Here is a 17,111-nt window from a genome sequence, read left to right on the forward strand (position 1 = left end):
CCATTACATTTTTTTAATAATACAGTTTAATAGGAGATGGGGGGGGAAGTGTGTCAGTTGCTCAGGTGAGAGCGGAAGAGCTGTGTCTTCAGATGTTTCTTGAAAACAGAGAGGGACTCAGCAGAAATGGATGAGGTGTGGAAGTTCATTCCACAACCAAGGGACAACGGCGGAGAAAGTCCTGGATAGTGATTTAATGCCATGATGCGACAGGACCACCAGGCACCGTTCAGTGGCAGAGCGTAGCAGTCGGGAGGGAACATAGGGTTGCAGCAGTGAGTTCAGGTACTTAGGTGCAGTTTTGTTGGTCACCCTGTACACAACCATCAAGGCCTTGAACATGATGTGGGCAGCTACAGGGAGCCAATGGAGTGAGACTAAGAGGGGTGTAACATGAGCCCTTCTCGGTTGGTTGAAAACCAGATGTGCAGCTGCGTTCTGTATCAACTGCAGAGGTTTAATAGTGCATGCAGGTAGGCCGGCCAAGAGGGCACTGCAGTAGTCCAGTCTTGAGATGACCAGTGCCTGGACAAGGAGGATGCTCGAATAGGTAGGGCCTGATCTTACTGATATTGTACAGCGGAAATATGCATGATTTGGTAGTCGCAGCAATGTGGTCAGTAAATTTCAGCTGGTAATCAGTCGATACCCCCAGGTTCCTTGCAGACCTGGATGCAGTCAGGGTCGTTGAGCTGAGTTACTAGGAGCTCAGTCTTGAGTTGAAGGTGGCGCTCCCTCATCCAGACTGAGATATCTGAAAGACAGGGAGAAATCCGCGCTGAGACAGTGAGGTCATCAGGTTGGAATGAGAGGTAGAGCTGGGTGTCATCAGCATAGCAGTGGTAGGAGAAGCCATGTGCCTGGATGATCGGACCCAGAGCAGTTTTATATAGAGAGAAGAGGAGAGGGCCAAGCACCGATCCCTGAGGTACGCCAGTGGTTAGCAAGTGGGGCTTGGACTCCCCTCCCCCCCAGGATACCTGAAATGATCTGTCTGTGAGGTAGGACTCGAACCAACGAAGTGCAGTGCTGGTGATGCCCAGTTCAGCAAGGGTGGACAGGAGGATCTGGTGGTTCACGGTGTCAAATGGGGCGGACAGGTCTAGTAGGATGAGGGTCGATGACATGGAGGCAGCTCTCGCCACCTGCAGGGTGTCGACAACAGACAGGAGGGCCATTTCAGTGGAGTGGCCGGTTTTGAATCCCAACTGATTGGAGTCCAACAAGTCGTTCTGGAAGAGAAAAGCAGAGATCCGGGTGAAAACGGCTTGTTTAAGGGTTTTAGATAGGAATGGGAGGAGAGAGGCGTGTCTGTAGTTTTCTATTTGGGAGGGACTAAGCGTAGAGTAGTGGGGTTAACCTAGCCTGCTTAAACACAGAGGGGAAGGTGCCAGTGGTGAGTGATGTGTTGAGTGGTGGTGATGTGACTGAGTGCAGGCAAGAGTGTGGGAGAGAGAGCCTGTAGGAGATGGGAGGGGATAGAATCTAGGGGGCAGGTTACAGTTATGTAATGGCCATGTGCCATCCCATGTCTGTAAGGCAGTTTTGTATGTGGTAGTTGCTGTTCTATTGCAGTGTTTAAGGCAAAAGGGCAAAAGCGTGCTGCCCTTCAGGGAGGGGATTATTCCAAAGGGCAGGGAAGGCAGTTTCTTCCTCAGGAATTACAAACGCTTTCTCCATGGGGGGAGTGAGGGCTCAATTTGAGCTTAACTGTTAGCATCATCTAGTGGTGGTTTGAATGAAAACATAGGTATCTGTGTTTGTAAACATGTTGACTACTAAACAGCTGACAAAGAAGGGTACTGAAACAGCTGGCCTGTAGCTGCTGTAGCTGTCTTATACATGTGGTCCCTTTCAAGCACAGTAAGAGCCTGTATTGTAGCTGTGCTGGGACCTGTAGTGGGCCTGAATACATTTTAAACATGTGACCTTTTCTCTTGATGTAGGTATCTGGTACAATATCCTCAGAGGGGTCGCCAAAGTGGCAGTTATCATCAACGTAAGTGATCTTACTCAAGGCACAATGAGCAAAACTGGTCCATCTTGTTGCATCTTGCATCTTCTTGTAACATCTTAAAAGATTCCTCAAGGCTGAACATTGCATCACTTCATTATGAGTATCCATAATTCTCATTAAAGTCCTGCATGAACCCCTAATCTATAGGTTTGCAATGTAATGTTCACATTGGGCTGTTTCATGGATTCAAAATCTAGGGAGGAAACAAATTTGCCAGGTCTTGTCTTCTCTTTGTCCTCCTGTCTACAATTACAGCCCTGGCCTCTCAGGTCAGCAGGACTTTAATGAAAGTCCTTAAAACAGTTAGCTTTTAGCTACACTTTGCACAACCCCTTTTAAATCCTGCCATTCGGTCTTGTTATCCTTGCTTCTCTGTGGAATCCCCACAAAAATATGGTCATTTAAGAGAATAGCAAGCCTTACATGGTGAGTCACAGCAAGGACCTGACAGAAAACTCCTGTCATAAATTCCAAAGTAAGCATCCCTCAGAAGCGATGACCTCCAGGACCAAAGTTCCTGGACTTCCCTATATACCGTCTGCTTTTTAAGTCCGTATCTGCTCACACATCATCCTTTAAAATCGGAGGCTTTGGTCTGCCTCACTGATTGAGAGATTGAGTTTATGTGATGGCATGCTTTTTGGAGCTCAGCACTAGAGAGAGGGAGGTCTGGAAGTAGTCATCACATAGGAATCCTCACCAAACAGGAGGACTACAAATGTGTGAATCAAGGACAAAGCAAGAGTTCTCTGAGCCAGTCACTTTAATGTCCTGGGGAAGCACTCACGTGAATCTTTTCTTCTTCCACTGTGTGTGTGCATGCGTGCGTACGAGCGAGCAAGTGACTCTCCTTGTCTTCCCAGTCAGCAAATTCATTTGACACATTTGAGGGTGACATAACAGCGGGCAGCAATGCTAAGAGTGCCACAATCTTAAAACCTTCTAGCTTTTCAGAATCTCACTAAGCAACTAATTAAAAATACCCTCTGAGCACACGGCCCTCTGGGTACACTGATGCTGATAAATATACCCATTAAGTAAATAAGATTTTGGGTGAAGTGAATGTGGCAGGGCAGTGGGTGTGTTTTAAAACATTGAGCATTTGGGATTGATAGAAAGGCCCCTTTCTCCTGACTCCCTGTGTCGGTCCTGCCTTGCTTCCCCCCAGGCGTTTGTGATCTCGTTCACCTCAGACTTCATCCCGCGTCTGGTCTACCAGTACATGTACAGTCCGGATGGCTCCATGCACGGCTTCGTCAATCACACTCTGTCCTACTTCAACGTCAGCGACTTCCAGAAAGGCAAGGAGCCAGTGGATCCCTTGTTTCTGGGCCACCAGGTTGAGATCTGCAGGTATGCAGCAGGCCAGCTTCAGGTCTTTCAGTCTGGCTCTCTGAAGCTGAAATTACAGGAATGGGTTGATGTTAAAGAAGGAACTGATTGGTTTTTCAAATTGCCATGATTCTTTTTTTTTCCGTTTGTTGTGAATTTCCTCCTCACTCAGGTACAAAGACTACAGGGAGCCTCCATGGTCGCAAACGCCATATGAAATCTCCAAGGAATTCTGGGCTGTGCTGGCAGTCCGGTTAGCCTTCGTCATTGTTTTCCAGGTCAGCACCCTTAAGCAGAGATGTGGAAAAGTGACTGTGTAGAGCTTTTCTGACACTTACCTTTCATTGCTCATAGTACATACTGCTGAATGGTACAGCACATGCGTATTGCAGTTTCCAGTCACACATTATTCAGACACATCAAAGTCAAGTCAAAAGCTACAGCCATTGAAAATCAACCACCAAAGATTGACCAGTATGAAATTATATCACTGAGACTAAGTGATCAGCATCTCCCCCTCCCCAGAATGTGGTGATGCTGATGAGTGACATCGTGGACTGGCTAATCCCAGACATCCCCAAGGACATCAGCCTGCAGATCCACAAAGAAAAGATCCTGCTGGTGGAGCTCTTCATGAAGGAGGAGCAGGGCAAGGCACAGATTGCGGACAGCATGGGCCCGCGGGGCGGGAAGGACAGCTGCAACAACCACAGCCCTGCAGCCCGGCCGCGCTCTGCCACACACGCGCACACGCACGACAGCGGCGTCTAGCACCGCCTGCCCCTCCGCCCGCATGATCGCCCGTCCACTCGCTCCTCCACCCACGCCCTCGCCGTCACCCTTGCCCGGACATTCCACAGAACGAGAGGTGCTCCTGCAGAGGAGGCGGGGCAGCGCTGGCGACCGCTGCAGCCGGCTACTCTTTCTGCTATCACTTCACCCCACTGCCAATCACAGCCAGGTCACACGCACATTTCAAAAGCTGTGATCTCACCAGAGATGGAGACTGAGAGGGGGTATTTGTTTTTCTTTTTGCACAAATGCAGGGAAACAATTTTTTTAATCCAGTTTGTCCTGTCTGTTTTTTTTTTTTTTTTTTTTTTTTTTTTTTTTCAATCAATCACTCTTATTTTTTAACATTTGCCCTTTTTCAGAACAGGAAACGGTTTAGTCACCCTGCCTCACAAACCATACACACATACCCAGCACAGGTCATTAGAGTACACGCTTATGAACAGGAACGTGGTCATTGTTTTTGTGAGCTGTTCAATGTTAAGTAGACATTTGCACTCAGAACTGCCAGAACTCTGTTATCAGGGATTTGACATTTTTTATCTTTGTATTCAAATATGAAAAGTCAGCAGCCTACCTTTGTTTATGAAAGTAATATCAGTGTTTTTCCCTCCCTTTTTTCCCGAATGCATTGAGTGGCTCCTGATTTTAAACAGATGGAGATATGTTTTTAAGAGGTCATATATGGTTTTTGTTTGCATTTCCAACATCCAAATTTTTTTTCCCAAAACTATTGAAAAAACAACTTACATACCAAATGGAAAGCATTTCTAATAATATTGGAATTCAAATTAGTCCTTATAATATGTCTACACAATACGCTAGACACCTCTCCGAAGATAAATGGAAACTTGAACATTGTGCCTCAAGTGTTTCTGTTAGAGACAGCATACAAAAGAAACTTTTTTGAAAATCTGATGAGCAAGTTATGAAAAAACAATACACATAAATATTGACATGCACTGTGTAGACCATAAATTCATTTTCATTCATCAGCTTATGATAGCCTCGGTTGTGGACTGCCTGATTTCACACAATACCAAAGACTCTGCATCATATTACTTGTCATGGTGTCATAGAATCATCTTTGTCAGATTGATATCGTCATCATCCTTCGGCCGCAGCTAAGATCAGTTTGATTTATCGATCAGTTTTATAAATCGCAATAACATACATGTTTAAATATGTATAAAAGAAGGTCCATTATCTGTTGTGCACCCTAAAGTTGTATTAGTAGGCACAGAAAGACTGAACAACAATACATTAAATGTGGTCCTCCCTGATATTTCAAAGACTAAATACAGAAATGAATCCTGAAATTGAGGCTTACCACTGTCTAAGAGGCTGAAATTAATGGGCAAACCTTAAATGTGGTTAGACCCTGTATGGTACTGTACATTTATTGTTGTGTAACAGAATATAATGAATTTGATCTGTAAGCAGATGTGTCTGTTTAGGTAGAAAGGGGATACATGCAGCTCCAAGATTAGAGAATATAAATACTTATTTTATTTTATAAGCCTTGTGTTAAATATATGGTTAGCCTTTCTTAATCTGTGATTTTATCAGTAAGTACCCAGTTCTTGAGGGTAGACAACTGCCTCCAGTTTCTTCCCTCCCAATCTTTACATATGAAGTTGAAGTGGGCACCTTTACTGGATTGCGATTATACTGGGCAGATAGCTTGACTGTGTCATCATTCCAAAATGATTTTGTCAGTAGTGCCTTCTGCATGCCTCACCTCTGCTTATTTATCTACTGCAGCTCCTCTAAGCGTTATTGCTTAATGTTAAAGTTCAGTTGTAAAAAGAATCACTGTAGGCAATAATATTTTTGTAAGGAGCAGTGAGACAATGTGGACAAACAGAATGATAATTTCATTCTTTTGTAGATAGTTTTTTCCCATGTTATTTGTTTTTTTTTTTTTCTAGCATATTCCTCAGAGATTTTATGCTGAAACATTTTTTCTTTACCTTAACGCTAGATCTCTCTCTCTGTGAAATATCTACATTAAATATCTGTGTATGGAAACAAGCGGATTTACCATAGGTCATCATCATGTATTTTATCATCAAAACAAAAATGATTCCAGTTCCTTCAGAAGACATCGATAATTAGGTGTTGGACACTGTCATACCAATTCAGTGGGCAGCACATATGCATTAGACATATAACATTGCTGGTTTTCTAAGCAGATGCCCTAGCTCTGAATGCCTGAACACATTCATTTACATATGGCTGGAGTTTTACTGGTGGACCTGAGGTGAACTAAGTTGCTCCAGGTTGCAACAGTCTTTCGAACCCTTAGCCTGCAAGGGTCCAGTGTACTAACCCTTGTGCCATTCACCACCGTATTGATATGACTATTACTATTTATATTGATTATATGATTGAAATATGATACATAACAATGAAACAGGAGAAACCAAGGATCCTGAAAGTATAATAAATCCTGCTATAATAGAACAAAGGCTTTTAAATGTTCTCAATACAATGTACACTGGGGTATAGCCTTTATGTGAAGGATTTTACTCCTTTGAAAAGGTACTGTCAGCTCTTGGTTCAAAGATTCATATTATCTCACAATACATTATTACATGTTTGGAGTTATGTTACAATATCTTTGCATCTATCAAAATCTTAATGTTTACATTTATTTACTGGTTATTAAAAAATATGTTTCATAGAACCTTTTTGTCAGTGCTTGCAGTGCACCAGTATAACACAACACTGGAGCTCTTTATGTTAACTTTTGTACTCGTACAATAAAGTAATTTCAGAGCAGAATATTTTTATTGTATTGATATAGATTATGTAATTGTATAGAAGACCTACTTTTCATTTTTGATGAGAAATTAATCATGAAAATAAAACTTTAAATGTAAAATAAATTTTAAAAATCAGTGTTTTGGATTTTTTTTTCCTACTTCAAAATATGGTCATTTGAGGTGTGTGTACTTGGGAAAGGGGTATTTTGAGAATCTACCAGTCTACCAGAAAGATTCATTGTGTTAGATGATACAAAAGCTGCCTATTACTTTTGGAATGATTCAAGTTCAGAAGCTATTGAGAAACCTGACGGTTTTCTCAGTATTTCTAATATCAAGCAACACAAGTTATTCAACCCTAGAAAACCTTTGTACCATGCAACCATGTTTTATGATCACAGCCTTGTGAGTATGGCATTAAAATAAATTGAATAAATGCTCTCCTTTTACTCTGTGGCCACACCACCTCTGCAAAGTTTTTTTTTTTTAAATGCATTTCAAAATCAAAGATTTTTTCCAAAACCTGTCTTGAAGTTTTGCAAGTTTGACACAAGACAGGTCCGTTCCGATTGAAGCTTCAGGAAATAGCCACAGAGGAAGCACTTTAAATGTAAACGAAGAGTGACGTTCCATTTCCATGGACTGTGCTTTCTCTCCTTGATAGCGCTTTCTTAAATAGAAACATTCACAAAATGAATCCAAGATCCCAGGTTGAGTCAGAATAATGCTTTGAGGACGAGTAGCCCTAATTGTTTTCAACACTTCAACACACTAAAGAATAATCATTTTATTTAGTCCTCATATGATGGTTGTATATATTTTCAGGACATAAGACTAAACTTTTAATCATGAAAAACCTGAGTTTGGTCTGTTTCAGATTTCAATATTAAATACATACCTACACACACTGCGCTAGATTTTAACCAGCCAATGTGTCAGTAAAAGATTGCTGCCATTTTTGTTGCACATTTCATATCATATTAGTATAAATCACATAGCATGTGTTGTTGTTTGAATGGTGTACATTCGCTCCTCTTGGAGTGTAGTTAACCAGGTGTAGAACTGTTGCTCATGCAATGGGGTGGATGGATACAGTGCTCTCTTGCGCAGCAAATCGGTCCGGATAAAAACGTCATGCTAAATGCATGTAATGTAATGTGATATTTCAAATGCGCGTTTTCAGTGTTCAGTTAACACAGGTCTTGTCAATCATTTCAAATTTAGACACATATGTTTGCGTAACTGCAAACTAAAACTAAAAAATTCGTTTCAACTGATTTGTTTTGATAGAACATAAAAATGCGTCTTGCTTTAATGAATTGAAATCTTCAACGAAATGTCATGTGTATAAATATGCATTAACAACCACCCGCATAATATAAACATTATTGTTTATGGTATGCGGAAGGACGACGCCTGTCGTTAGCCACTGCCGTATCTCACGTGTGGCGTGGACTATGCATCAACAGATTTCTACTCAGAGAGCGACCTCTGCTGGTCAAAGGCAGGAACCTGCGCATGCTCACTGCCGCCTCTTGTGACGCTGTTTTTAAAAATAATTTCTTTCTCTATACACAACATTGTCTTATACAGTAAGTACAGTAAATGGTGGTGTCACAGTGGCACCTGTACTAACAATAACTATAGTCTATAGTTATAACTATAGTCTTTTTAACTGTTAAATTCTATTTATTCTATTTAGAAGAATGCTGTTTCTTTAAGACATGTCTTTTTCTTTTTTTACAGGAGTGGATCCACCGCACCGAGCAGGAAGTGAATGCAGAGCGATAGTTCAAAGTAGTAACTCGAACAAAACACGCATTAATTTGTCATTTTTAAAAATATAAATACGTCCACATTAATTACTTCTTTAGCATCCTTAAACTACGCGTGTAAAAGAACACAAGTATATAATGTTTGATTGAAAATGAAAGTGAAACAACCGGCGAGTTGACGCCGAGGTGCAGCAGCTCCTCGTTTACGGGGAAAGTTTTCAAATTTCATTTCCTTCACATCGCCACATTTACAGCGAAAATGGACCCGTTTTCTCCTGTGTTACTTAAGATTTCGGAGGGTCTTACAGCAGATAATGTTGAGGCGATGAAGTTTTTGTGTCCGGGTGTAGGGAAGAAAAAACTCGAGAAAATCAACAGCGGGATTCAACTTTTCCAATGCCTACGAGAAATGAACAAGATAGGGGCTGACAACACGGAATTCCTCCGACAGCTCTTAACACACATCAAAAGGGACGATCTCGTTGACATATTAGACAATTTTGAAAGCTGTGGAGCGGGACCACAGGATGATCAACCGGAACCTGAGGAGCAGAGTCAGTATTTTTGTCTTTTTCATGTTATTTGGCTTTTGATTTCCAAGGTACTTAGTTTCCAGGTCAGTTACAGAGGAAGTGAAGGTGTGTGTCAGTGGCCCTGTTCTGCGGCGAAACGCACTGGCCTGTTCAAAATTCGGTCTACATCAAGGGGAATTTATTTTAATTGTAATCTTTTGTTAATCCGTGCCAGAAATCTTGCTACTATTCCGTTTCCCGGGACTTATTAAGAGAGGTTTATGATTTCCGATGTGCACGTGTTCTGCCTGATTTTAGTATTTTTTTCCTACATTCTAGGAAAACTGGACATTGCAGTAGACGTCATTTCTGAACACTTGGGAAGGAACTGGCGGATGTATGGTCGAAAACTTGGTATTACAGACTCAAGACTGGACCATATAAGAGAAAAATATCCATTCGATCTGCAGGAGCAGGTGGTGGAACTTTTGAGGGAGTGGCGAAAACTGAAAAAGGCTGAGGCCAAGGTTGACGCTTTGATAAGTGCGCTTCGCTTGTTGAACTTGAACTTCACCGCTGATCTTGTTGAGAAAGAGCTCTCTTCAAGACAGTGAACCTTATTTACATCTTTGTCAATGTTGTATTGCACAAGGAAATGTGATTAATAATATAAGTGGATCCTCTCTTTGGTTTTGACAGTGGAGAGATCTATATACTTGCTGTAGGTAAATTTAGTATCACCCTTACAGTGTTCTCAACATTTTGCCACGGCCATTGCAAGTGTTCTTGTAGAAAAGCAAGTCCGCCCTCATTCCCTCTAGGTGGCGCTGGTGATCTTATGCTGTTGTTTGACTGAAAACTGGTGGTAAATTATTGATGAATGTTTTTCGCCAATGTACGCACATTCCTGTTGTAGGCCCACAGCCTTTAAATTCGTATAAGATCATTTTTTGACTCAAGTATTTTTGATTTTATATTTCCCATAGCTCAGACATTAGGAAACATTGTATTGCCTGAATTGCAGAAAGTATATTCAGTTGATGTACCAGAACGAGGACTGTGACCATACTGTCCATTGAGAATTAAGGGAATTTCAGTTTCTAAATTTGGTTTAAATTATTAAATACACGAAGTGTGTGCTCGAGAGATGTGTTGCTTGATGAGAGATGAAGTCCATAACTAAAGTAAAGCCTTATGGCACAATATAGCTCACCTCTAATTGATGGAAAGTTAGAATAGTGTATACTGTTGAGGACGTGATGTACCTATGGTGACATTAAGATGCAGCAGCCTTAGCCAGCTGGAGATTCTATGAATATCGTGGACTTTGCTAAATGAATAATGGTCAGATTTTGCATATCATTTTCCTTTGTTTTATGGTGCCTTTTATCTTAGGGAATGATTAAATACACTGAAGTTACAACCTATTTTTTATGTTTGGCTTTATAAGTACAGTAAGCATGCTGTGTGAGTAATCTCAGGATAGATGATTACTTGAATGCATTAGCCATCTGTTTCTTCAGTATATGCTCTTGTGGTGATGCATTAATGTTATTATTGTGCACATTAATTGAGGAAGTGCTACACATTACATGTTTGATTGGTGAAATGGCAATGTTTTGGCTCTTTTGAATGTATCATTTGTTTTGCTGTAACAAAATAAAAGGGATGTTGAAGTTCAGAATGCTCATTTCAATTCACTGACTGAGAATTCAGTTTGCTTTCCTTGAAATATGTATGAACCAACTTGAGGTCAGTTCTCATCACACAGATGAGGTTTATGATCTGACCACAAAAGCAGTTCAAGAAGACTGTACCTTTAAGATCCATTCAGGAGCCAAAGTTTTTAAAGTATGCCCCTTTGTGTGTTATACAAAAACCCAACTAGGGGAAACAGACATAATCTCTAAGGACAAATATGGACAGCACAAATCTGCTTAAAAAAAAAATGTGCAGTTTCTCTATACTGTGATCAGTGGGCACTGCAGAGGGTATGAAACTTTTGTGGTTTAAATATATGAATATCCAATATGTTTCGTCTGTATACTAATTTTTTTTTAAAAAAAAACTTTTCATATATAGATAAAACAAATATTTTGTGTTTACTCTCCACCAATTGTGCTAATCAAATCAAATGTTAATCTCAAATTGACAAACAGACTTGGGCAGTAGTGTTATGTCGCGGTCTTATCAATTGCCTTGTACAGCAGGTAAAGTAGGTCAGTTTTGGGGATGAGTTAATTCTCAATGATCATGACAGGCATTGTCTCCCAACAGGGTGTACATAGTACACCAGTCTGTTTGAGAGTTTGTGGAACTCAAAGGTAAAACTTTCCTGCTTCCGCTCAGAAAAGCTTTCTACAGTCTGAATACTGCGGTGGGCATGTGGAAACCAGCAATCATACTCCCACACACAAAGCAAGATTGCAATGGTTTCAGTTTACATCTGGTCACCTTTTTAGGAGCAACTGACACAAAAGAAGAAATTTGTTCAGGTACAGGGGAAGCACAATGACCATGGCAACAGTAACTATTTATCAGACCATACCGAAGCTGTGCTACTTTTAATGCTTCGTGTGGGTGTCTGTGAACTCTTAGACATATCACAGTCAAAGTCAAGTCAAGTTTATTTATAAAACACATTTAAAAACAACAGCAGTTGACCAAAGTGCTATACAGAAAACAATAAATAAATAAATAGACAAAGGACAATAAATAAAAGCAATGAGACCACAACAAAAGAAAAAGCAAGAGCAGCTCTCATACTGAGTTAAAAGCCAAGGAATAAAAATGCGTTTTGAGACGGGATTTAAAAACAGGCAGTTTTGGGGCCAGCCTTACATGCAGAGGCAACTCATTCCAGAGTGTAGGTGCTATTACTGCAAAGGCATGATCTCCTCTGTGTTTCAATCGGAGCAACTAAAAGGAACTGGTCAGTGCACCTGAGTGATGTTGATGGGACGTGTGGATGTAAAAGGTCAGAAAGATAAGTTGGAGCAATCCTATTTAATGATTTATAGACAAATAATAAAATCCTAAAATTAATCCTAAAAAGTACAGGGAGCCAGTGAAGAGAGGCGAGTACAGGGGTGATGTGCTCTCGCTTGTGCGTTCCTGTTAGAAGACAGGCTGCAGCAATTTGGACCAACTGTAAGCTCGAGAGGGAGGCCTGGCCAACATACAAAGCATTACAGTAGTCAAGTCGGGACGAGATAAAAGCATGTATAACCCTTTCGAAATCATCAATCAAGCTGGTGTACACCTGTGCGTGTTTTAACCATTTGTTCACTGCCATTGCCTTCTGATGCCCTCTAGTGGCAGGAATTACAGTATAAACACATCTGTGGTGGGGTGTACCAAGGTGTAAGGCATGAAATCATAAATTTGAAATTGTTATTTTATCAGCGTTTTTGGCCCAAGCGTGGCATATGGGGAGGTATCCTGTCACATACATCTTTGACAAGCTCTATTTTGGAAACACTTCAGTACTTTTAAAGGCATTACCTGAAGGCAAGACTTACACTCCGATGAATTTATAGCAGACTGAATATAGGTCTAAACTGCAAGAAAAGGCCGCTGATTCGCATAGTGTTCTATTTTTAAAACTCTTGACAGATACTCATAGCCAATCAATACAGTTATTGGTAGCATTCGAATAGTTTAAGCCTAGAAGTCCAGCCCCATAGTAATTTGCTAATGTATGTATGTTCCCAAAGTAACAATTTACATGGTTCAATGTAAACACAGTGTCTATGATCCTAAAAAAAAAAAAAGAAAAAAAAACTTTTATAGAGGAAAATGCAATTTGGTTGAAGGAATGAATGCTGCAACAGTTCAATGGAGTGTGAGGAGAACAGGGTATAATGAAAGAGGAAACCTGGGATAGAAGACCAACATATGAAAAAAAGTCCTTTTCAGGGTGTCCTACAGATATAACTACAATGACCCTGAGGTCTGAGTGTGGTCTGATGTTCACACCTATACCTTTTAAGCTCATTCAAACTGACAGAACTGACAGATGCAACTTCATATGATCACATAATAAATATCAAAATTTGGACCATTTGGCACTTTCATTTTCTTCAGAGAGGTTTTCCTGCCCATTTTCTCATCATCGCAGTACCACTGCAGAGATGGGAATAAAACCATCATGATGTATTTTAATACAAAATACAAAATACCCCTATATATCAAAATAAACTATAAAATACTGACATGAAAAAGTGTATCAAAATAAAATATAGTATTTAGTAGTTTCTTAGTAAGCATCATATTTACGTTTATATTTAATTTAAATGTATAGGATGTAGACTTCAACTTTTCTGCATAACGCATAACTGCCAATATTTCTCAAAGGTAAATATCAAAGGACAATGTGCCAAGTGGTGCTCTAGAGCAACAACAGCTATTTAGCTGGCTAGAAATGGCAACATAGCCTAAATCAAGTGATTATGTTATCAAACTAACAACAAGAAGCAAGACGATGCTTTAACTTCAACAGTGACATTTACGAATGCTACATAAAGCATAATCAGTCCAAGCACATACACACACACACGTGTGTGTGTGTGTGTGTAAGTAGCAAAGCAGCAACCTTCCTACCAAAGACCCAGCAGTTCTCCTACAACTTTTTGAGCAACTTTTCCCTGTCAGTTTAGAATGGGAAACTAAAATGATGTCAGTGAAGTGACTGACTAATGATAATGGCTAATCTACAGTCATGATTCCAGTGCGTGCTTGTTTCTCATTTGTCATTGATACTTCTGTAAACTGAGCAAGCCACAAACTTCACAGATAGCTAACATTCACCGCCTAAATGTTACGGGGCAGGGGAATAATTCTTGCCAAATTCAAAGACAACCTTTATTTATCATTCAGTCAGTTATGAAGCTAACAGGTTAGAGCTATGTAAAGTTGTGTGCTTGGATTTGTCATTCAAATGAAACCATTGCTGTGAAGGTTGAACATCAGATCCTGGTTTGGATTGTGCCCTGTGTTATTCCACAAAAATTGCCAGTATGGTGGTGTCGTGGAGTGACCAAGAGGTGATGGAAAAAAAAAAAAACTGATGAGGTCAAAAGGTTTTATGATGAGGTGATGGTGGTGTATTTCTCCCAAGCTGTGACTGATAAAAGTAACAAAAATAGTACTAAACTAACAGTGAAGAAAAAAAAAAAAACAAACAAAATGCAAACAATAATTGCTTAGGCAGGAAAAAAGAGAACACTTCAATTACACTGCAGTGCTCAATCCCACTACACTCGCCAGCCTCCCCTACTGACTGAATGTCACTCCTATAAAGGTAATCAGCCATCTTGGACTAAACTAAGCGGAATGAAATAAATCAATCAACTCAACCACAAACCATAACCCAACAGATACTGGCATATTAATATCACCCTGCCACCTCTAAAATGTTTCATAGGTAATTGTGCTCTTTACAACACAATCCAACCCAATTATAAAAGATAACTTCCCCACAGTCACCTCCCATGTTGGTCAGCCCCATTTGTCTGCCCTCCCCCAAACCTACAAGTCCCATCAGCCCCCAGCCCTCCTTCGGCTGAGGGAGTCCGTCCTGCTGGTGCCCTTCGATGCACAGGTAGGCCCTGTCCCAGCCGCCCCCCCGCCAAACCACAACCATTTCTTTTACTTTAAGTGTAAAAATGGGTGCAATTGACAAAAAATGGTACAAGACTTAGAAATGCTTAATCATCCAGCAGGCCACCCTGCATGTTGAGACATTTGTATCCTTGTTGGTGAGTAGAGTCAGTGGTTTGGGTGTGTCTGGGAGGAGGCAAACAAAGGAGCCGGTGAAATAAAATGTCCTTTCCACCAGCCGGGGAGATGGTATGTTAGCCTCAGATATTTCTGCTTAACTTACCTAGGTCCATGTAACGGACACGCGCTCCATTACAGGTGGATTTCAGCGTTTGCTCACTTTGCGACTGTGGCACCCTCTAATGGAACCCTCTAGTGAGGGGCCCGTGAGTCCCTGGGATGACATTACTGGAGATGCACCTAGCCTTCAATTTGCTTTGCTGTGGTGCACTGTGGGATTTATACTGTGAAAATGTGGTAATCTGTTGGAGGATGACATTGATCTTGCTTATATGGTTCTGCTCAAGCGTAAAGCTGTTTGGTGTAACTTGTAAATTTTCCCAGCTTAAATGAACACTTCTTAATCTACATGTGAAATGACTGTACTCCACACAAGAGGAATATTGTGTGAAAATCCATTACTGTAAAATGTGCTGAATTGTGTTCGCATAAACTTTTCCCACTGGCTGACTGCACAATAAAGACCTCTCAGCAGTATCTCATGATTGCTACACAATGGCTTGCAATTACAAAACGAGCGAGACATACTGGTCATACTATATCATGCATGAATTATATCAGCCCACTGAAAAAGGCACAGTGTATCACATTGTGTCTCCATCACATATAAGCCCCTCCCTTAAACCCCCCAAACCAACAATCAACGGGAAATGCATTATTGTAGCTCTGCTGAGTGAAAGCGCCGCAGTGAGTCACCACCGGTCAAAACGGATAAGGAGAAGTCCCAAAATAGATGCAGACTCCAAACATTTATCATCTCACACTCAGATTGTATGGAGGAGAAAACAAATGCATGTGACTCAATGACTCAAGCCCTGGTGCAGTACAAAAAAAAAAAACGTATTGACCTATTTGTGGGTAGTAACATCAGACTCCTGTCTTCGCTGTGCAAGAGAGCAAAGACAGCACTGCTGAAAACAGAATCAGCACTTTGAGAAGGAGGAGAATATGCTTAGGTGGCAGTGTGCTAGAGCAGTTAAGAAGCTGGGTTTCTAAACCAAAGGTTACAAGCTCAATTCCCAACCTAGGCTCTGCCATTGTGTCCTTGAGCAAGTGCTTACTGTGAATTGCTTCAGTATGCTGTTGTCAACATAAATTGATAAAACTGTAAAATCTTGCCCAGAGTAAGGAGTGAGTGAATCAGTGACACTGTTGTTTTTCCATTGATGGTACAGTGAGGGCCATTAGTAAAGCAGGGATTAGTAGCTCATCACACTCGCCCAACCCAGGGTGCGAGGCTAAAAAATAGTGTGCATGCCCCGAACTCCTTTAAGAAAAATTTGTATTGAGATGCATACTCAACAGGCTATTGTTGACTGCCCTGTTTCTCTCTGTTGGGTGCATGTGGGTCACTGCCACATTCCCACATGTGCCAGCTGTGAAAGCTGCACAGGGAAGTCTCATTCATCTATTTTTAAAGTGTTGGGGTGGCAGGAAAAGTGAAAGGTCAGGGGTCATGCTGCTGCTACCAAAAAGCATGGAGAATTAAACAGAGAGAGACTGACAGGCAAATGTGAAAGTCAAGAGAGGGCCGGGCACGTCATGTTTATTTTCTCACAGTCATGGCTGGTGTGACAGTGAACCAGGCTGGACATGGAAACTGCCAGAGGTAAGAAGTAAGTGGGTAACAAGGAGCAAGAAACGGCAAATGGCTGGAACTGGAGAGTGGATTCCTTCTTAAAACTGCCCGCAGAAGGCTAATGATTGCTGCCATGTGTTGACATAATCATGTTTTATGACTCTGCCGTTATTAATTGTGAAATGTTACAATGAATTAAATTTCTTATTTTTATATTTAGTCACTATATATAGTCACCCTAGATTTTGTTGACCTAATAATTGTTAAATAACTGATACTGATACCCAGTCATTATTCACTCAACATTGTTTTTATTATATTATATTGTATGATATATGTGTTTAACTCACTGAGTATTTAGCCCTATCATTAGTTAAGAGGAGGGGAATTACATGTTTTTGAAATACAGAGGATAATTTCACACCTCTGACTACAGGGAGAGGAATTAGATTATTATTCTGACTAATTACGTCAATTTTTGGCCCCAAGGGGAAA

The 17,111-nt window shown here is 40.8% G+C and overlaps 2 protein-coding genes across 2 annotated transcripts in view; both read left to right on the top strand.

The window, feature by feature from the left end:
• LOC118788494 (anoctamin-1-like) overlaps positions 1-4,423 on the top strand; it is a 50,806-nt gene extending 46,383 nt beyond the window's left edge. The window contains exons 25-28 of the mRNA XM_036544512.1: positions 1,947-1,999; positions 3,186-3,370; positions 3,522-3,627; positions 3,875-4,423. Of these exons, the coding sequence (XP_036400405.1) occupies positions 1,947-1,999; positions 3,186-3,370; positions 3,522-3,627; positions 3,875-4,120 (590 nt within the window). The 3' untranslated portion in view covers positions 4,121-4,423. The remainder of the gene's footprint in view (positions 1-1,946; positions 2,000-3,185; positions 3,371-3,521; positions 3,628-3,874) is intronic.
• Positions 4,424-8,667: 4,244 nt separating this feature from the next.
• On the top strand, positions 8,668-10,614 carry fadd (Fas (tnfrsf6)-associated via death domain). Its single transcript, XM_036544390.1, has 2 exons — positions 8,668-9,238; positions 9,536-10,614. Exons 1-2 carry the CDS (start codon positions 8,944-8,946, stop codon positions 9,808-9,810), a joined length of 570 nt encoding a protein of 189 aa, XP_036400283.1. The 5' UTR covers positions 8,668-8,943; the 3' UTR covers positions 9,811-10,614.
• The last annotated feature ends 6,497 nt before the right edge of the window (positions 10,615-17,111 follow it).

Source organism: Megalops cyprinoides, chromosome 13, assembly GCF_013368585.1.
Source record: "Megalops cyprinoides isolate fMegCyp1 chromosome 13, fMegCyp1.pri, whole genome shotgun sequence".
NCBI lineage: Eukaryota > Metazoa > Chordata > Actinopteri > Elopiformes > Megalopidae > Megalops > Megalops cyprinoides.